Raw genomic sequence first — 22,923 nt, 5'->3', positions numbered from 1 at the left:
TAATTAATAAAAACAACATGCAAACTTCACACAGGCGCAAACTCCGCCGGGCCGCCCAAAGTTTGTGAACTTGAAGTCTTCAAATGTAATTAGATTAGATTAGATAACTTTATTCATCCCGTATTCGGGAAATGTCATTGTCACAGTAGCAAAAGGGTGATAATACAGACACAGGAAAAGACATTTTAGACATAAATAAATAGGTAATAAATGAGTTAATTAATAAATAAATAAGCGTGTTGCTGAAATATATATATATATATATATATATATATACATACACATCTACTCTGAGCTAATTTTATACATGTACATCTATGTACTATATGTATATTTAATTATATGTATGTACGTATATGTATATACATATACAGATATATATACATACATATATATACTATATATATACATATATATACATATGTATATATACATGTATATATGTATATATGTATATATATGTATATGTGTATATATATATATATACACATACACACATATACATACATACACATAGATGTAATGTATAAAATTAGCCTCAGAGTAGACAATAGCAGAGCCACAGTTGACTATTAAAAACGTGACTTTTCCCCACTGATGTTTTGCAGTAGTCATAAGTGGAGATTTCACACCCGTCTACGCCCGGGCAGGCGATGCGGCCACACTGCCTTGCCAGCTATCGTCCTGCTCCAATTTAGATTGGTGGTACACTGGTGAGGGTGAAAGTACAAGGGTGAAAACTGGCCAAATTCCAACCAATTCACCCAGAAGTCAACACCTGAGCCTGACGGACAACTGCTCGTTGGACATCCGGCAGGTGACGGCAGACGATGCCGGTACCTTCACATGTAAATCACATGGAGTGATTATTCATACAGTTTACTTGACGGTGTTGACATGTGAGTCGTCTAAAAGGATATTGTCATCTAGGATAACTAGCTAGCTATTAAATCAGTCAGTTCTTAAAACGTGGATTAGGAATAATCCAGAAGGAATGTTGCAGGATGTTGTGCCAGTTTTCCAGACTTCTTCCAACATTTCTTCTCACTACATCGGCGTTTTCCCCACAGTGACCTCTTCTTCACTGGACTCGACTCTAAATGGCGAAGTCAACCTCGTGTGTTCCGTGTCTGGCCGCTTTGCCAAGAAGTGCCCTCGTAATCGCTTCCGCTGGCTGGACGAGGAAGGACACTTACTCCCAAAAGACTACAACCGCGTCTACCCATGCCGCTCCATTTTGAAAGTACGTCTTGGCGTTTACACAAATAGTTACACGTGCCAATACCTGGAAGGTGGCGAGCCGAAGGTCCAGGCCCAGCACATAGTCCCCCCCAGAGCGCGGCCGTCCGGCCGCATCTGGCTCGTCAACGTCATTCGGATAGCCGGCACCGTTCTCATGCTTGTGGTCGCAATATTCTTCGCCATCACGCTGAAGTTCAGGAGAAATGCGAGCTGGACCACAAACAGCCTGGCAGATCCAACCCTGACATTTTGCCCGTTTCATTCAATTCAATTAAACACCAATGCCTCTTAACTTTGCCTTATTTGCTCCTTCTCAACAGTTATTTTGAGCGTTTTGCAAACTAAGATCGCTACACCGACTATCATTTAATCTGTTATGCAAGGGTTTATGGTTAAGTTCATTATTTTATCACCATCAGCAATCCGCCCCCAATGGAAACCACTTAATTTCCCCCAAAGGTCTGATAGTCTCCAGTCATTAAAATGACAAAAACCAAGCACTGTGTTAGTGATTAAAATGAACTAAAACTAAATTATTTTCTTTACATTAGGTCGATTTTTTTGCAGATAAACCTGTCCTTCTGTGGTTCACTATAGATTACAAAAGTGCTGTAGTTCACAAACCATGTGCTCTTAAATAGCGTATAATTTAAGATTATACTTACACCAAGATTTCCTGCACCTTGCAAACATCAACAACGGATCAGGACATTACTTCTAAATACTTCATGACTACAAACTATGAAACTACAGTGCCTCTTAATTATCCAGTCTTTTTAGAGGTCTCCGGGGTAATTTACTTGAATTGTAGATACAGTGGTACCTCGACATACGAGTGCCCCGACATACAAGTAATTTGAGATACGAGTCAAATTTTGAGCAAATATCTATCTTGAGATACGAGACACATTTTGATATACGAGCAGACAGCGGACGCGAGAGGCTGCTCATAAGAACATCATTATACTTAATGTCTCTCTGGTCGCAACTCCCTCGTGTAATGTCTCTACGAGCACTGGGCGGAGCGCTGCATTTTTTTTCCCTGTTAGTCATCGTGAATGGCGTATATACTACTTCTCGTTGGCAAGTGGTCGTGCCTTATCCTATTGTGAGGACATTTGTGTGCATCATTTTCAGAATGTTTTTAAGGGAATACAAAAGCAAACAACCCTCGATAGGTTGAATCTGTAAGTCAGGGTGGAGGCGGGGCAAATAGAGCCAACCCGGGAGAAGAAAGGTATCAAAATTTAAAACAAAATTAGAATTAAATTTAGTGTAAGGTTAGATTACATTTATTTTTGAGTGTGTCTGCATCGTAATCCAAGTTCATTTAAATTTGTTTATGTTATGTTACGAGCGTGTTGCCGTGCAAAAAGTCCCCCTCGCTCTGTCCATCTCTCTCTCCTCCCCGAAATCCGTCTAATTTTAGTATTATTAAACACATTTTAGCACTGTTAAACCACTAGTTATTTGTTACTTTGTTAATAGATGGCGAATTAGAACAAATAAAAATGTTTTTCCAATCCAATATCCTGTTTTTGGTGTTTTTTCAGAGGGTTGGAACGAATTAATTAGTTTTTAGTTCATTTCTATGGGAAACGTTCGTTTGACTTACGAGAAAATCGACATACGAGCTCAGTCCCAGAACGCATTAAGCTCGTATCTCAAGGTACCACTGTATTTCCCTATTTTCCCTTTGTGCAAAATCTTTTCAAAACAGAGTATCAGTTCAACTGCTTTAAAATGAACGGATACCATATTCAGTGTATTTACTACGTGATGACAAAGCTTAGTCCAAAAGAACAAAGAATGTCATTTAATCTGTTTAGAACAGCGTGATCAACAAACATAATGGCTTTACAATCTGCTCAGAACGGTTTGAAATTCAAATCAACTACAATTCCAGTGGGGTAAGTAACAGATAAATCTCATTCATCTCTATAGGTCACTTAGCATGGGGTTGCTGTAAAAATACATAGAAGAGGTGGAAGCAGTTCTGTCTCTTTTTGCAAATGTATTTTCCTCCCATATACATAAATCGGGACATTTTTTTACTGAACACACAGGATGTTAAAGCACAATTTAAAACTGCACCAACGTACAAGTTACAGCCACACCATGGCCTGATAGAAGTGCATCACTGTCATTTTCTTTTTGTTAAACGACTGATATACTAACTCAAGACTTTTCCAGTTGTTGTAGTAACTAAAAAAAAATGCATCGACATGATAGAAAAAAAAAGGTGTAAACCTGTTTCGGATCAGCATTGACCAAAATTGTCCCGACGGCTTTACGAGATATTAATTGCCATCAATAAATCAATGTCTGTATAAAACACAAACAATGTTTTGATGTAACGACGAGACATTTTGACAGCGCGTTGAATGCGAATCGAATTGGAATGCCATTCTGAAAAACAGTCCAAATGATGAAGAATAAACAAGAACATCTGACACGCCAAGCAGAAATCCTGCATATCTCAGTGACTACATCATCTGTGCATTTTCAATGCCGGTCAGTAGTGCTAGCACTAAAATAAAACAATTATTTAAAATATGCACACCCATGGGGATACATGTGAAGCTGCCTTTCAGATAACAGTTACATTTCTCACATAAAACAGACGACTGAAAGACAAGACAAATGCTTCGAATAAATAAAGCTGTATATCAGATAAGCGTGAGGGCGGTATCGTCATACATACAGTTCAAATGTACATGTGACTGTGTCAAATTTCGAAGACGACGACAGAGGTTCGAAGATGACGACAGAGAGGAAGATTGTGGAAAAATGAGACGGCAGAAAAACAATCGACGGACATTTCTGAGAGCAGGTGTAAACAAGTAAATAAGGCTAAAAAATAGCTCTAAAAAAAGAAGCTGTAAAAAATATTCTGTAGTCTTTCCTCCCGGGATATGTTTTCTATTGCAATATTTGCTTTACATATGAAGAGCAAGGTAGAAAATATAAATCTTTACGTGTATTTATAGATAGGTTTGCTTTGGTCGGTGAAAGAAGCTAATATTCTAATCTCTGTTCAAGTTTAAGTGATTTTTTTTTGCAGGTGAGGCATGTGCTAATATATAGAATAGATATGGGAAAACATATTTGTGATATCTGTTGGTTTGGCATGAGTGAATTTGTGTAAAATATTATTTACATACATCACAATTTGCTGTTGTGTTTATCATAGCTACTGCTATAATGATATTTAAGACTTAGATGCACAAGTGATGTCAAATGGAATATTTTGAATGCAAAAATCTCAAAGAAATCCATTGTAGTCACTATTGCACAAACATACACATTCATTGTGCTCAAGCGAATAAGACTATTTCTTAATGCGGTCATAGACACAAGAAATGGACATGATGTTGGTCTTCTATTGGTTGATAGATTTGAAAATGCTTCAGAGCTGTAGTGGAGTTATAAACTGTAGATATACCTGTACAAATTTCAGGTGTTTCTGATAATGATAATAATAATAATAATAATAATAATAGTAATACAAAAAAAAAAATCACGACAAATAATTCTAAAATGTTGTTAAAATTGTACAAAACAAACAGAATTTTTAAGAGAGGCCACCAATCTGCAGGCAGAAATTTCTTTCTTACTTTTTTTTTTTAATTAACAGATCATGAGCATGTGCATTTTAGTCTGTAGACCACATTTTAAGGGTCTTGTCACGGTCTTGGTTCCCAAAAGTCTTAGTCTTGTCTCTGGATATTCTGTCAAGACCAGAACTTTAACTCATTTACTTCCATTGGCAACGATAGACATAAAAACCATTGGAAATGGCTAGATGGCATTGAATAGTGATGTTTCAGTACCATTGACAGCTCTAGGCGTCCAATTCAATGGCATTGAATGGTGATGTTTCAGTACCATTGACAGCTCTAGGCATCCAATCCATTTTGACTGTAAGGTGTTATAAGTGGCAATATGCCAAAGTTAGTGTGGTCAAATGTAAAAACAGTTTTGTCAAAACTGTTTCGTCTATCTCCATCAATAGCGTCCCATCAGTTAATCTGATTTTAGTCAAAACGTGGTTAAAACCAACAACAAATAACCGCAATTTGAGTTATTAACATGTAAATGATTGCAATCGGAACAATTTAAAATAAAATATAAAGGAATTTCTACGGACTTGATCTCGCATCGTGGGGTCTTGCGCACAAATAATGGTGGAAAATATATATGTTAAAACGATCCTTGGTCTAATTACATAAAACCTGACATTTGAACAGCATTATGCATACTGTTTACACTTAAGCCACTGTATAAGCTCTGGTGAGTTCACTGAGGTTTGAAGAGAAGTAAGAAGAGGTACATAGAAGTGGTGCATAACAAAAAGTGGAAGGCCAAGAGAGCATTATCAGATTGTGTGTGTGTGTGTGTGTGTATAAACACGGAGTGAGAGGATGTGTGTGTGTGTGTGTGAGGCTTAGTCCTGAAGCTGGCTTTCCTCAGTTGTCCACCTGATATTAGGAGGAGCCGGTCTACGTCTGGAGTATTTCAGCTGCAGCAGGTCGCCCACTTCATTCATGGCTTGCAATACCTGGCAACACATCACAGGCCATGTTACCATTCACACTGCAAAGAGGACAAGCCATAACTTAAACAGTCAGTAAAAAAAACGTGAGCAAATACATGCCAAGTGGACAGTCAATTGACACCAATGGAGAGGCGTGAACTTTTGGAGTGATAGCAGAGTGATGAGCCTAAGCGACACTTTGGTGTGAACATGTCAGCGTGGCTCTCGAGCAAAGATGAACAGAAGGCGTCCGGCGGAAAGCCACAAAGGAACACAAACGTCTGCACTCCTTTCCACAGTAAATGAGCCGGCATTGCAACACTCTTAAGCACCTGGAAACAATTTACCTTCCCCCTGACCTTTTTTCCGATCCACAGCTTGAGAAACAGTAAAGTTTCGGTTTTCCCGAGACGGAAAAAGCGGCTCCTCCAAGTGCTCTACAAAGACTTTTGGATGCCCTTTAAGAGGACTTTTAAAAATGGTGTTGACATGCACAACAGTAAGATGAATGAAGTGCTTTTGGAGAGACACAGCAGCTCATATAAAAGCCTCACTGTAATACTGACAGACAGCTTCCAAGTGCCATTAAAATAAAAGGCCAAACTGGGAATCCTTATTATCCAACAAGCGGACTCAAACGCAAATGCCAATCCATGGTGAACCACACATATATATATGTATGTATGTATGTATGTATGTATATATATATATATATATATATATATATATATATATATATATATATATATATATATATATATATATATATATATAGCTGTTTTTGTTTGTATTGTTGTTGTTGTTTTTATTTAAATCAGCTATATATATATATATATATATATATATATATATATATATATATATATATATATATATATAGCTGATTTAAAAAACAACAACAACAATTACCTGTTAAAGGAACAAAACAACCTCCTAAAATTTGGATGTTATCAGCCTAGTGCACAGGTGTCAAAGTGGCGGCCCGGGGGCCAAATTTGGCCCGCCGCATCATTTTATGTGGCCCCAGAAAGTATATCATGAATGCCGACTTTCTGTTTTAGGATCAAATTAAAATGAAGATTATAGATGTATATTAAATTTCCTGATTTTCCCCCTTTTAAATCATAATTGTAATTTTTTAATCATTTTTTTCTGTGTTTTTAGTTCAAAAATCATTATGTAAAATCAAAAAATATATAAAAATATTTTCTATTTTCCACTTTAATATGGAACATAATGATTAAAAGAGATTTTACCTTACTAAGAAAAAAAGAAACATTTTATTAGATCTATAAAAAAACGAATATTCAGGACTTTTGATCCAGTTCTTTTAATCAATTTTTTAAAAAAAAATCTAAATATTATATCTAAAATGGTCCGGCCCACATGAAATCGAGTTGACATTAATGCGGCCCGCGAACCAACCCGAGTCTGACACCCTTGATCTAGTAGAAGCGATCTCTAAATGAACAACAACAAAACAAGTTTCAGTCAAGATTTGTCAAAATGTGCTTCCAATGATTATAGGTGTATATTATAATTCCTATAATTCCTAATTTTCCCCTTTTTTAAATCAATAATTGCAATTTTATAATCCAATGTTGTGTTTTAGTTCAAAAAGCATTTTGTAAAATCTAAAAAATAAATATACACAAATATTTTCTGTTTTCCATTTTAATATTGAACATGATAAAAAATATTTTGATTTTGAAATGAAAAACAAATGATTAAAAGACGTTTTCCCTCAGCTCAAATAAACAGTTTTGATCCATTTCTTTTAATCTGATTTTAAAAATATATATGTATATCCGGCCCACGTGAAATCAAGTTGACGTTAATGCGGCCCACGAACCAACACGAGTTCGACACCCTTGGCCTAGTGGGTGAGTTGGCCGTTGAAGACTGGTTACCTTATAGACTGGTCGCCAGTCAATTTTCTCCTTTTTTCACCGGTCGAGATTGTCACATGGAATTAATGTAGAATGCTAAAAGACTTTGACTGGAATGAACTTACAGTGTCCAGCATTCCCCTGGTGTGAGCAGCCGAAATGCAAAAACGCGCTCGTGATTCGATGATGGGAGTTGCCGGGAAGCCAACGACCACCGTGCCGATATTCCGCTTCAGCATCTCACGACCAAATGCCCTAAAATGCAAAAGAAATATGAAATATGGCAAGCATAACTACAAAACGCAATTTCCATAGCAATTGCGTGAGAATGCATTCATTTTTTGGTCAAAAATGGGGACTTTTTGGTCAAATTTGGAAATGTGAAAAGCATTGATTTTAGTACTGATGTCTTCATATGTGGATGAGCAAAGATGTGAACCAATTTGAATGTGTAACTGGTTACAAAATAATGACTGCCAATAGCGTGTCCAACATTGGAGATTTTTTTTTTCAAATCCCAGTTAAAAATATTTTTTGGTGGATGATGAATATGTAATTTTTTCTCTCCATTTTTTGTGAAACTATACTTTTTTGTAGTATGGGTCACTAATTTGAAAGTCATTGCAACTTTCAGCTTATTGTTTGATAATCCCCCAAAAAAATCTTCAGCAAATTAATAAATTCAATACCACAATTTGTAGAATATTTCCACTGCTTTGATCTGCATGTCTTTTTCCGTCAATATAATACATTATGGACATATAATCCAGTCTGCCTTATTTACGAATAAATACATTTTCTTGTAAAAAAAACTTTGGGGTGCATTTTGGGGTATATCTTAAAGTCAGAAAATTATGTTATTTGTTAGATCTTACAAATCAACCATTCTAAATGATTAATGACATTAAACCCCTTATCCAATATCCATTAGTATCACAAGTAGTTATTTGGTTGTTTACTAAACTGAACCATTAAAGTTGAGAAGTACCTTCAACAAAAATGATCTCAAAGCACAATGCTGTTTTTTTGCCTCACACCCAGTTTGTCAGAAAACATTAATGGCCCATGTTGATATCTTGTATGCAAACAATAGAATTAACTAACCCAATTTTGGCAGGCATGTAGAGCATCACAGGTACGACAGGTGAGTCACTGTTGCCATAGATGATAACGCCCATCTCACAAAGTTTCCGGCGAAAATAGGTTGTGTTCTCGGACAGCTGGCGGAGGCGGTCGGCACCTGTAAAAGACGAGCAGACATACGATATTAAAACTGATTCATTTTTAATGAACTACATGAGAAAATGTTTTCCATTTTGCTTCCACGCTTCCCCCAACATGACATCCAAACGATGGGAATAGAATGCACTTTTAAGAAAACGGTCCGTCCCTTGTGAGTTATGAAGTAATTTTGTAGTTTTCCTTCAAATTGCAGAACAGGTCAACTCAACGACAGCCAGAATTCATTAAGCTGGAGGTCAGCGGGGGTGAAGTTAAACAAGCATCGGCCCTCTCGTCTGACTGATGCACGCTGTGGATTTGCCCGCAGTGTCCTCAGGCCACATGCCCCATGAGATAGCGTCTTGGCCAAACAAATGGTACAATATGCCAGCGGCAACATACATCTGTCTGACTGAGCAAGAAAAACATGCACAAGACTAACTTCAAAGAACAATGAGAAGAAGCCAAGTCTGAAATTATACTTGGAGAAAAAAAAAAAAGATTAAAAGACAGAACTCAATGCACTGCCGTTAAATGAAATTTAGACACGTGTTTAGCATTTTTTCCCTCTCCTTTTCTATGATTGATGTGATTTGATGTATGAAACCGTAACTGGCTGTTTGTGTAAAGGAAACGTTCTAACTGTTTAACAGACCCAACTTTGCATTCATGGCTGGATCTTCAAAGACTTGAAACAGGTGACATGGCTGCAACACATCAGGCTGTCATTGCAATTCTTCCACAAGGCAAACTCCAGCCAACTTCGCTAGTCTGGCTATCTTCAGAGCAGATGACGATCATGACGTTAGGTCTGTTCTCAGCCAGCGAAAAGGCTTCAGGTGTTTATTACCTCTGCCAAGCACCATGGCTGGATTATGTAAAACCTACACAGCCAGTTTCCAAGACACATTTTATTTTATGACTGTAATTACACTTTTGGTGCAGATCAAACTTCAACGGCAATTCGGTTTTACTGGACCAAGTTGGACAAGTCACTAACAACATCCAGCAGATGGAGCTGCAAGCAAGGCAATTTTACCCTTATGAAAAATACATAAGACTCCATTTAATAATCTCTTCTGCTTTTGTTTTAATGACATGTATTCTGCAAAGACTAGATTTGTGGACTTGAACGTAATGCCTCTCAGAAGTAAGATTTAGTGCTCTATTTATGTACGTAGGTGTATCCAACTGAGCTTGATCTATTCCGCTCACCAGGGCTTTGCACCGTGCTGCTTTGTACCCAGCATGAAGGCAAAAAAAAACCCTTAGTAGAAACACATCTGAAAAGAATAAAGGAAGGTCTTTTTTGTACTACCTTACCATTTTACATCAGATCAACATGTTATTGCCCCAAAATCCGTAACTGAATGCTGAACCAGTGGAGAAATATATTTCACCCACTTGTTGTATAATACAGGGCGGCCCGGAGCACAAGTGGTTAGCGTGTCGGCCTCACAGTTCTGAGATCGAGTGTTCGATCCCAGGTCCAGACCTTACTATGCGGAGTTTGCATGTTCTCCTGGGGTTGCATGGGTTTTCTCCGGGTACTCCGGTTTCCTCCCACATCCCAAAAACATGCAGCGTAGACGGTTGAAAACTCTAAATTGCCCTTAGGTATGGGTGTGAGTGCCAATGTTTGTCCCTCTCCTTGTGCCCTGTGATTGGCTGGCCACCGATTCAGGGTGTCCCCCAACTGCTGCGCAAAGTCAGCTGAGATAGGCTCCAGCACCCCCCAGCGACCCATGTGAGGATAAGCGATACAGAAAATGAATGAAAATTATAATACATATAGAATATTTCACAATGGGGAAACATACTTTACCCACGTGTTTTTCTGATTAAGTTTAGGTTTAAACACTAATATGAAAGAAAAACAGCATACAAATGTACTTCTAATCAAATAGTGTCAAATTCATTTTAAGCCAAAACCCATAGTTGAAACTGAACAACATAGTGGATTGTACTGACATCTAGCGGTCAATTATTACATCACCGTCAATTTATAAAGCGCCATATATACAAACGAGGCAATCACAAATGGTTATCAAGTAGCATAGAACATACCCAGTGTGGTCCCATCTTCTCCCATGATGATTTTCATCGAGGTGATGATTTGTTGGGCCACAGGTGGAGGCATTGAGGTGGCGTACATGGCGCTGTGAGAGTGTTGTCGCAGGTATTCAATCAGCTCCTAAAAGAGGAATTCACAACTTGTGTGGCATCATCACAGCTTCAGAAAGAACAATTTGCGACACATCTTATTCCCCTAAATTTACAATATTAAATTTTACTGTCACAAACTGTCTAATCGTTCATCTTTTAGGTAACATGCTATCAACAGATAATGCACTGACACAAATCAATATCAATCAGCATACGAATGAGCAACTTCATCGTTGAATTGCGCAAAATAGAGTGCTTCCATTTTATTCACATGACAGATCGCCATTATGGTACCGTTTCCATTTTCACATTTATTGCTATTCACTGACCTTTTTGCCTCCAATATAACCGCCGGCGCCACCAAAGCTTTTTGTGAATGTTCCCATCATGACGTCCACGTCTGTGGGATCCAGGCCAAAGTAGTCCACCACTCCTTTGCCATTAGGCCCCAAGGCCCCAATACTATGGGCTTCATCCAGGTACACATATGCCTTGTAGCGCTTCTTCAAGGCAATGACCTCTGGCAAACGCACAATGGAACCCTCCATGCTTTGGGAAAAGAAAAAGTACAGATTAAAAACAGGAATTCTAACAATAACAAACAGTAAAACTAGTATTTCATTAAAATTTGGAGCTGAAGTGTGATATTTTGATATCAGTGTTATTCAAAAGCTCCTGCTTATTCCCCTTCTATTCTAAAACACAAGAATCTTCATCAGGGAAAATTTACTACCCTTAAAACATTATTTTGGATTTAGAAAAAATGTAAAAATTTGAGTAATCTTTGGCTAGGCGTGATTGACTACTCCTCCATTGAGCATTTGCTATTTCAACAATCTGAGTGTTTGCCTTGGAAACAACATTAAGAGGACTTGAAATTCTGCTGGTTGTTTGAAAATTGATGCTTATGAGTGAATACCACTCCAGAAAACACATTTCAAGGGCAGTGGGATCATTAAATTACGTTATAAATGACGCTAAAAATGAAACAACTGTGAGGAAAATGTGCCTCATCTCAGATAGCCAGCAGTAGCAAATGTGAAACGGTGAGGATCCAGAGCTTGCCTTCATAAAACAAAGGACTCCTTAGCTCCCTGCAGCCGAGAAAGCCCTTCAGCTCCCAGTGTTTGCTTTGCAGGGGAAAAACTAAACCACGATAATGAAATATGTGGTAACCCAAGTCACAAGCATGCCAGATTAGGCACGATCAGTTTAACTTTCATCAGGCAGGGCTTGTTGGAATGTCAAATTGGCCCAACCTCCATACGAGTGGAGCGAATCAGATGACTTCTCAGTTTAAGAAAATATCCTTTAGAAATATTGCTACTTGTCTACTATCCGTGGCTCTCATTTTGACTGGTATAAAACTGTCAGATTGTGCATAAAAACACAAATACTTTGTTTCGGTGTATGTATGTCGTGTATTATTATTAACGTTACCTGTAAATGCCCTCCACTAAAATGAGAATTTTTCTCCAGGGTCGATGGGTTCTTGGTTGTCCATGTACAATGGCATCTCGCAGGAGTTTCTCCAGGCTTTGCATGTCTACATTAAACCCAAGAGCATTGATTCGATTTAGAAATGTGAACTGCTCATGCGACGGTTGTGGTTAGTTACTATGAATGCTACGAGTGTACCTCTGTCAACAGTTTTGTAAGAAGTTATTATAGGTCACCTACTGTTGTGTTTGAAGACACGAATTGTTGAACCAGACAAACGGGCACCTAACACGAGTGATGCATGATTTAGCTCATCGCTTAGGATGAGGCAGCCCTAGAAACAGGACAACAGAAAGAGATAAAGTGTAAAAATTATAATCAAGTTTAAGCATGCACAATATCACTGTAGTGCACAGTGTCAAAGTGGCGGCCCGGGGGCCAAATCTGGCCCGCCGCATCATTTTGTGTGGCCCGGGAAAGTCAATCATGAGTGCCGACTTTCTGTTTTAGGATCAAATTAAAATGAAGATTATAGATGTATATTATATTTCCTGATTTTCCCCCTTTTAAATCAATAATTGTAAATTTTTAATCAGTTTTTTCTGTGTTTTTAGTTCAAAAATCATTTTATAATATCTAAAAAATACTTTCTGTTTTCCACTTTAATATGGAAAATAATTAAAGGTTTCCTTTTGAAATAAAAAACAAATGATTAAAAGAAATTTTCCCTTACTAAGAAAAAAAAATCAAATAAACATTGTTTTTAATGTTGCTTTTAATCCATTTATAAAAAAAATCGAAATATTATATCTAAAATGGTCCGGCCCACGTGAAATCAAGTTGACGTTAAAGCGGCCCTCGAACCAACCCGAGTCTGACACCCTTGCTGTAGTGTATACAAATGCGCAGTTTCATCTATTGTTACGTAACATTACCATCACCAGTTGTTGCAAAGTGTCTAAGAAAAGTGCTGTGTTATCATTTTTTTAATTTGGGCTTTAATCTTAGGTTGGAAAAGTCCTGTATGGTACAAAGTTGCATCAGCATCTTGCAGAACAAAACACTTTAGTACAACATAGTGGCCAAACAAGACCTAACGAACTGTCTTAACAAGTTTAAACTGAATGACACACCTTCAAATTTAAATTTGAAGAAGGTTAAATCAGGCCTCATATTAAAATGTCCTACAAATAATATGGTAACAATACTTTCAAGAAAAAAAATTATAAGGCCGTATAATGTCGCATTAAGCAATGACTTGCCTTACAACATTTTGCTAAGCTCAAAGGCCCAACACATTAAATGTATCAACATCTCTGAATTAAACATATTTTGGAGGCATTGTGCAACACTCGCATTTGCACATGAATATTACCTTTGGGTATTACAAGCCAACAAAAACAAGCTTGGAACACAATGTAAAATACTTCTATGAAAAAGGGAGGAAATAAAAATATGCAGCAACATGATTAGACTCAGTAAAGAATGTATGAGTCTTCGTGCCAAGGGCTGTGGCTTTTATCACTACCTTCAGTTTCTCTGGCTCGCTTTTTTTCTATTGCTCACGTCTCTGCATGCTGTATATTCTACTTCCTGCTCAAACACTGGCTATTAAAGCAAGTAAAAAGTGATAGGATTGACAAGGGTATAGGTCAACAGTGACGGCCATTAATCAAACAAAAGCAGCCCTAATCATAATATTTTGAAATCTTTATCCAGACATGAGAGCGTTTAGAAAAACCTGGCCTGTACAGTGTTGGGATAGCATTTGTTTTCACTTAAAAGCAGTAACAGGAACCAGTTAGTTCCGTGAATATACATTTGTCATTTTAAGTGTGTGGTTGCAATGAACTGAGGAGTCGGAAGGAATATCGTGCATGCCGGAGAACAATAGGAAAAAAAGGAAGACGGTAAATTTCCATACCTTCCCAGTGAGAGCAGGAATGTTCATGGAATTAGTAGCGAAGCCCATTCCAAAAGCCATAGCTGACTCCACACCAAGGAATCGGCCAATCAAATGCTCCAACTCCTCATGGATGTCAAGGTTCCCTAAAAAGCACAACATGTTAATCTAGTAGAAGTGATCTTTAAATTAACAATAAATAAAACTGTTTCAGTCAAGATCTGTCAAAATGTGCTTGGTTTCACTTCTCAAATAGTATAGTGCACATGTGTCAAAGTGGCGGCCCGGGGGCCAAATCTGGCCCGCCGCATCATTTTGTGTGGTCCGGGAAAGTAAATCATGAGTGCCGACTTTCTGTTTTAGGATCAAATTAAAATGAAGAGTATATATGTATATTAAATTTCCTGATTTTCCCACCTTTTAAATCAATAATTGTAATTTTTTAATCATTTTTTTGTGTTTTTAGTTCAAAAATCATCATGTAAAATCTAAAAATATATACAAATATTTTCTATTTTCCACTTTAATATGGAACATAATGATTAAAAGAGATTTTCCCTTACTAAGAAAAAAAGCTCAAATAAACATTTTTTTAGATCTATAAAAAAACAAATATTCAGGACTTTTGATCCAGTTCTTTTAATCAATTTATTAAAAAAAAAATCTAAATATTATATCTAAAATGGTCCGCGAACCAACCCGAGTCTGACACCCTTGATCTAGTAGAAGCTAAATGAACAATAAAAAAACAAGTTTCAGTCAAGATCTGTCGAAATGTGCTTGGTTTCACTTCTCAAATGTGACAGTACAGTGGTACCTCGAGATACGAGCTTAATCCGTTCCGGGACTGAGCTCGTATGACAAGATTCTCGTAACTCGAGGTAAAGTTTCCCATTGAAATGAATGGGAAACAAATTAATTCGTTCCAACTCTCTGAAAAAAACACCAAAAACAGGATATTGGATTGAAAAAAATGTTTTATTTCTTATAATTCGCCATATATTGACAAAGTAATAAATAACGAGTGGTTTAATAGAAATAAAGTGTTTAATCTAACTAAAATTGGGCGGATTTCGCCGAGGGGAGAGAGAGACGCACAAAAGGGGCGGGGGGCTTCGGTTTGTTTTCCACACGACGCACTCGTAAACAGAACAAACACTCCACCCTCACGTTCGCTATCGATGGGCTGTTTGCTGTCGTACTATTCCCTTCAAAATATTCCGAAAATGATGCACACAAATGTCCTCACAATCGGAGAACGCACGACCACTTGCCAACGAGCAGCAGTCTTATCAGCGATCGCACCGCTGCTCATGGGAGCTTCGGGGGCGCTGGCTAGCGGCTCCCTTTTAGCTTGTAGCATCTGTGTTCGCACCCCCTCGAACGGCGCCTATGATAGAGTTGCTACCGGGGATGCTTTTGCGAGCACGAGTATACTTCATTACCCAGAAAGCCCTCTTTTCCCCGCGCATGCGCGTTGTGCGTTTCCTGGTCTGAATAGCTCATCCGGTGCTCGTAAATATTGTTATACACGAAAGATATGCCAAAAAAAATGCCATGGCAACCTGGCTTGGTCGCATCATGAAATTTTGACCGCATCACGGGCGAATTATTCGATCGAAATTTCCCCCGTAAGACGAGCATTCCGTATGACGAACGGTCGTATGACGAGGTACCACTGTATAGTGCTTTCAGTTTTTCCTCATTTCATGACTCATTTGTTTACAATAACTCTAAAATGCATGTGAAGGAAACCATCATTTTTCTAATAGTTCTCTCACCTAATTCACATCGGGTACTGCCAACTCCCACGCCATACTTCTGCGTGACCTCAATGGCGGTGTCAGCACAAGCTCCCGTGTTCTCGGCAAAGCCGAGATAATTGTACGAGCCCATGTTGATAACACCTTTCACCACTTTGCCAGTGTGCCTGAAGGAGAGTGACACAATGACAGTAAGGAAGGGAAGACAATGACTCACAGGTCAGGGTAAAATAATTAACTGGGCTGCAGTGGTTGTGGAAACATTTCCTGTCTGGGGTTGATTCTTAGATGCCCCAGTCATCCAGCAGCAGGATGTTACACAATAGTTCATCTCAAGGAAATTCAGGTTCAGCACAACAAGACATATTTTAAGCATTCCAATCTTGGTAAACACAGATAATGAAATTGAACACATCGTGTTCAGGGGTGTCAGACTCAGGTTGGTTAGCGGGCCACTTTAACGTCAACTTGATTTCACATGGGCCGGACTATTTTAGATATAATATTTAGATTTTTTTTTTATAAATGGATTAAAAGAACCAGATTAAAAGCCCTGAATATTCTGTTTTTTTAATAGATCTAAAACAATGTTTATTTTAGCTTTTTTAAAATATATTTTACAAAATGATTTTTGAACTAAAAACAGAAAAAAATGATTTAAAAATTGCAATTATTGATTTAAAAGGGGGAAAATCCGGAAATGTAATATACATCTATACTCTTCATTTTAATTTCATCCTAAAACAGAAAGTCGGCACTCGTGATTTACTTTCCCGGGCCACACAAAATGATGCGGTGGGCCAGATTTGGCCCCCGGGCCGCCACTTTGACACATGTGCCGTAAAGGATAAAAAAAGGCATTTTGCCAAATTGAAAAACTTCTACACAACAAGTGGTTGTCATTACACGCTGTTGTTGATCATGTGTTTCTTTAGAATGCATGGCAGTTTTGATTATCCAGAAAATTATTAAAGCAAAGACATTGTTTTTTCAACAAAGTTTCTGTGCTTAACACAGTCGCATTCATTTTCTATATTTTCGCAAACCAACCCGAGTCTGACACCCCTGGTGTAGAATAAAATGTATGTGTTCAACCTCTTCTCGATGAAACTTTTTGCTCTCTAATATAAAGTGTTCAAATTTACTGGAAGGTCCAGTTGTAATCAGGCGAAACTCGCTCCACCAGATCCATCTTTGCCCCAGGAACACTACAGATGGGTCGGTTCCAATTGTCTCGGATCCTCATGTACAGGTTCCTGGTGTAAAAGTTCTCAAAGTCTTGATAGAGTGGCACAAAGTCCTACAAAGGAAAAGATAAAAACCATGAAAAAAAGAGACCAAATATCATAGAAAATGCAGTGAAAATACTTTTGATATTTCAGTTTTAACCTTCTGCTCTTCTCGCTCTCGGGCCATGGTGCATTTCCCGACGTTCCAGTGGCGGAGAAAATCCCGGAGGTAGCCAAAGATGGTGAGGATGCCATAGCCCACGTAGGTAAGCACAGCCACTAGTAGTGGAGTCTGCTCAAACGATTCCACAAAGGGCCTCTTGTACAAGCCCGAGTTGTGTGTGCCATGTTGGTTCTGGAGTACAAAACAAGCGTTTGCATTATTATCATTTGCATACTACCGTTTCTTGAGGGCACAATTGTAAAACGTTGCTGGGGTACAGTGGCTCTCAAGTGATTGCGGGTTAGTGATAAAAACGTAAAACGCGAGGGGTGCTTCCCCACAGACATGAAGTATTTTTAAAGCAAGACTGCGTTGAATTCATCCTAGCAAACTATAATTGCTTATAGCACAAAAAATAACTATTTCTGGCTATTTTGTTTCCATTACAACACCAACCTGTGGGCCTGAAACACTGTTTCATTAATGTTTCTTTAAGACACACATAAAGTTGCCACAGTAACAGCATTGTAGTAGTTGTGTATCTGCTAATACATCACAATAGTGCTAGTGGAGTGGCATTGCTGACCGAGGTTAAATTCTTAAACCCTAACCTCAGTTCGTACATTAATGACATTACCCCAATTTGTGCAGTTCATCACAAACAGTCATAATCACAGAAAATGTTTACATGACAACTCATTCAAAAGTACTGAACATTTTGAACATTTACCTTAGATACTGAATAAAGTATTTTACTCAATGCATTTTTATATAAGTAATGGTTTGATTCATACCTGCGAACAAAGTGGCATCCTAGTAAAATTCAGCGGTTAGCCAGGAATTCATCAAGCACAAGAAATTTTAAGAAGACTGTAGGCTAAGAAGTCAAAGGGCAGACATTTTTATGTTTTTATTATTCTTAATTGTAGTGACTTATGTTTCAAAACATGCTTTTATGGTTTCTGGCTGGTTGTGAATACACCAGTGACTTGACTGCCTTGAAGGATAACTATAATAAAAATGCCAAGGGTGAGGAATGTGAATAGGAAGATGCAACTTGACGTGTTAATGTGGTGAATTGGGAGATTTTTTTTATCAATAGAAAATGTTCTTTGTACAGTAATCCCTCGATTATCGCGAATAATGTAGACCAGACATGGCCGCGATAAACGAAAAACCGCAAAGTAGGGTCACCTAATACTACAGTGCTGAGTTCTAGTAGCAAGTGAGGACAGGGGAGTGGCTTCTGCTTGAGAGTTTCAGCATGGATTTTCAATTTTTTATGAATTTACAAAAAAATGATTAATTAACACACAAAAAAATCCCCTAGAAAAAAAACGCGATGTAGTGAAGCCGCGATATTCGAGGGATTACTGTAACATATTTGTATATATCCTTTAACCAGGAACTGACTACCAGGAAAAAAATGTTGTCCAATCACATTTATTTTGAAATTGCCCAATCTATGTGAAGTAATTAGAATACCGGCAAAAGAAATTTGGCATCATTGGAAATGAATGTCCTCTATAGAGCACAAAAAGGAGTTCATGGGATTGGATGCACTGGGTGGGAGATATTTAGGTTTACAAATGTCCTCTACAGAGGACAAACTTGAACTACTGGTAGTCAGAAGGATATATATATATTCCATTTGAAAACACAGACACCTGCAATGTGTTTGCTATCACGTGGTTAAAGGCTGGGTGTGGTGTGACTTCACTGAGAAAATTGCGTTTGATTGAGGGTTGGGCAGCTATTAACACTGTGGTCTAGAGCGTTTTGTTAATTTTTAATCTCATGGTTTGACATAATGTTGGCAATATAAAGTGGGAATTTCAGAGGCAATTAGTTATTCACACATGTCCCTAAAACAAAGAGATATACAATTGAAAATGACTGCCAGTTCACATTTCCCTGAGCAAACAAAGTGAGCTTGTTAGCAGAAAAAAGGGGACAATCATGATGCTCTGCCCTTTAGGTGGAACACAACATAATTTTGTCATAAGAGAGTGTAGCCTGCAGCTTAGCTGCACCTCATGTGATTAGTCTTGCTTCTCTCCAAGAAACACCACTGAGCGCTACAGAGAATGAGCATTTAAAAATGTTCACCAAAATCCAAACATCTATTTAGGCTCACCTAAATGAAATGTAATGAATTCTAGTCAATACATTAAAACCAGAGTGCTATTTTAACAAAAGGTCTGTTTTCTCTTCCATGCGTATAATGCTTTTGTTGAGAACAGTGAGGCCAGCACAGTGGAAGAGTGGTTATTACTACTGCCCAGTTGGCTGGGATAGACTCCAGCACCCCCGCGACTTGTAAGCGGAACGGAAAATGAAAGCGAGTGAGAACAGCGAGATAGTTTGATACCAGATTTCACAGCTAAAAGCAAAATGACACATCAGGTCAAGCTGCTATGTCAATATACTGAGTGTCTTATGGTGTAAAAGTTGTTGCGATACGTCCTTTTTCAACTCCCAGGTATAAAAATAGAAGATCATTTGTTACAGTCTTGATTTGCCTATTCTTGGCTTTCACTTTAAAGCAAAAGACAAAAACAGTTCAAAGTATGATGTAGCGCATTTATACAGAACTGAAAACAATAGTACTACTGCATGGTATAATAACATTGCATACTAACTCTCAGAAAGTGTCAAACAAAACTGACCATTATTATTTTTGTTAGTAAATAATTAGTACATCCCTTGTGTTGGATATTACAACACAATTAAATAGCAAACCTAAAGACGAGTCTAAAATCAAAAAGCTAGTTTAAAAAAGATAGGCAAAAACATACTATGCAATGTAATTCAAATGTAAATCAAATAAATAGAAAAAGGCATGCACACATGGCCCAGCTCCACTACTAAACTACGTTTTTGATCCCATTGTGGAAACGACCACACCCATGACAGCCCAGAGACATTCCTCACTGTTGAAGTGTCATGTGGAAGCAGGCTGGCTCAGCTCTCCCGAGAGACTCCAACTCCTAATAAAACAACAGGCCTTGGTCGGCGTCTTCTCATTAGCCAATGTAAACAGAGACCGGCCTGACTTCACAAAGACACTTGCAGGACAGAAAAACAAGTGAGTGTAAGATTACACTCCACTACAACGCTGGGATCTCAGGTGGGCCTTTGCTACATAACACTGACAACACTGGACTTTCAGGTAGACCATTGCTACATAACAATAAGGGCAAGAGCATTTTCTCTAGACAATTCACAAGCCATTTGTTTACATTTCAAGGTGACCATTATTACATCACAAGGGAAACACAATTTTTCCTAAACAATTGACAAATTTGTTTACATTAGTAATATGATGATGTGCAAATAATGGATTCATTCAAATAATTAAAGTAAGCCACACATATTGTTAATATTGAAGTATTAAACATCGGTTTTGTAAATGTTTTATGATGATGTAGATAAGGACATCTCCATCGAAGTGTATAGAAGTGAAGTACTACATTTAAAACTACACTGCTCATTCGTGGTAGACAACACCAGTTTTTTTTTATTAATACAAAACTGGTAATGTATATCTTTGTCTTTCTGAAATTATCAAAACATTTCAAGGCTCTCTTTGGCTAAGTTGACACAACACAAATAATAGATGTATGATGGGAACCGTAAACTTTTCATAATTAACATAATAAAGCAAACTGCCAGAAAGTACTAAAATGCATTTAATGTCTTATTCATATGTAATGTAAACACGGGTTTGATTATGAATGAACTGTTATATATATATTTATCAATAAGTACCAGGTGACGTAGGAGCCGCGTAGTAGTACCCCATGTCATCAAATTAGAAATTAACACTCAAACCCAGAAATTTATATCAGAATGTGTATTATATTTACGGTTGTGCGCGTGCGTGTGTGTCAGGCAAATTTTTGAAACAGTTAAGGGCCGTCTCTCGTGGAGCGTTTGACGGGCGGGCGGGCCTCACCTTCTCCCCGGGGCGACGATACTTCTGCGGCTGTTGAAACAAGCAGTGGTTCTTCACGAAGCCATTTTTGCTTGCTTTTTGACCGCTCGCGGTCCGACGACAGGCGTCCCCGTTCACTAGCTTGTTCGCGGAGCTTTCAGTCATTTCTGTCGGCTTACCGCGGCGGAAGATATCACAAATTGAAGTAGCCCAAGTTGGGTGCGGATAATCGGGAAGTCATGTATGAACTCGGAGAAACGGTCGGTTCTACGCCCACAGCGCTGCGTCTGCACGAGTACGCCGGAAGCACACGCCCCTGCTGAGCGGTCATTGGCCAAAGCGCTTGCTCGCTGACAAAGATCGTCTATTAAACTAAGATCAAACCAACGATAGGAAAAGACAATACCGTCAGTCAAGCGCCACACAACGCTTATCTTTAGCACCTTTCATTCGTCTCTAGTGTGGATCATCTTTACGATAACAAACCTAAAACCTTCCCAAGGAAACGACCCATAATAACCTTAGATCAGGAGAGAACTGAATCCCGGCAACGTCATTCTTCACCTGAGCAAGGCAGTTCTTCATAAAAGTTTAAGTTTAACCTTACAATAGGCGATCTGAAGTTACTAGCAATGTTAAACTGAGATCATATCGAATGTTATGTTTACAAAGCACGTTAATCAGATAATCTGTGTTTAGAGGTAACGTCACTAAACGGTGATGCAGTTATAAGAGATGTCAGAAATTGTCCCAAGAGCCCATAAAGATGAACAAATATGATTTTTGGGCACATAATTCTCAATAATAATGATGAATCATATGCCTATCACTCATTGCAGCAATAATCCTGAGCGCAGTAGTATCAAATACACCATAATCAAATGTCAAAGCGAAAATTAAGTGTACTATTCGTTTACTGTAGAAAATGAAAAAAAAAATTTATAATTATTACTGAAATGTATACATACAGTAATTTTTAAGGTGCTAAACATTGAACAAGCCTGCCTATAGTTGGTTGGGATAGGCTCAAGCACCCCCCGCGAACCTTGTGATGATAAATGGTGCAGAAAATCAATGTTTTTTTTAGTTCAAGCCTTGCTTCAATAATAGCAAATCTATTTTTCATGCAATTTTCCATCCATTTATTAGAAATTCGCATCCTCTTGACCCTGCAGATTGTATCATTATTTTTGAAAACATCGACAAAATGAAGTTTCACATGCGTGCCACTAAACGTCGCTGTTGAGCCGCACATTAAAATAGCTTCACCTTACCTGCAGGAATTATAATGATGCTATAAAATTCTTGTTCCTTGCTTGCAGTCTCGTTTTTAAGGTGTGGCATCCATGATTAAGGCATTGCTGATAACATCAGATGATTTGATTCTCCAATCAATTTCTGTGCCTGTGCCTTTTTTTGTTTCCTTTCAAGGT

General features: G+C 38.1%; 1 protein-coding gene across 1 annotated transcript; it reads right to left on the bottom strand.

Moving 5' to 3' along the window:
* Nucleotides 1–3,042: 3,042 nt before the first annotated feature.
* sptlc2b (serine palmitoyltransferase, long chain base subunit 2b) lies at nucleotides 3,043–21,773 on the bottom strand. Its single transcript, XM_077587622.1, has 12 exons — nucleotides 21,512–21,773; nucleotides 17,551–17,745; nucleotides 17,307–17,461; nucleotides 16,180–16,328; nucleotides 14,420–14,544; nucleotides 12,736–12,829; nucleotides 12,496–12,601; nucleotides 11,385–11,604; nucleotides 10,957–11,083; nucleotides 8,773–8,908; nucleotides 7,794–7,923; nucleotides 3,043–5,803 (listed from the first exon to the last, which is right to left on the bottom strand). Exons 1-12 carry the CDS (start codon nucleotides 21,653–21,655, stop codon nucleotides 5,690–5,692), a joined length of 1,695 nt encoding a protein of 564 aa, XP_077443748.1. The 5' UTR covers nucleotides 21,656–21,773; the 3' UTR covers nucleotides 3,043–5,689.
* Nucleotides 21,774–22,923: the final 1,150 nt, after the last annotated feature.

Source organism: Stigmatopora argus, chromosome 19 (assembly GCF_051989625.1).
Source record: "Stigmatopora argus isolate UIUO_Sarg chromosome 19, RoL_Sarg_1.0, whole genome shotgun sequence".
NCBI classification, from domain to species: Eukaryota; Metazoa; Chordata; class Actinopteri; order Syngnathiformes; family Syngnathidae; genus Stigmatopora; species Stigmatopora argus.
This window is presented reverse-complemented; position numbering and strand designations above follow the sequence as displayed.

Coding starts and splice junctions, on each gene's coding strand:
- sptlc2b (XM_077587622.1), bottom strand. CDS start 21,655: ATGACTGAAAGCTCCGCGAACAAGCTAGTGAACGGGGACGCCTGTCGT. Junction 17,746..21,511: donor ATCGTCGCCCCGGGGAGAAG/GTGAGGCCCGCC, acceptor TTTGTACTCCAG/AACCAACATGGCACACACAA. Junction 14,545..16,179: donor CAGTACCCGATGTGAATTAG/GTGAGAGAACTA, acceptor TGTGCTTTTTAG/GGAACCTTGACATCCATGAG.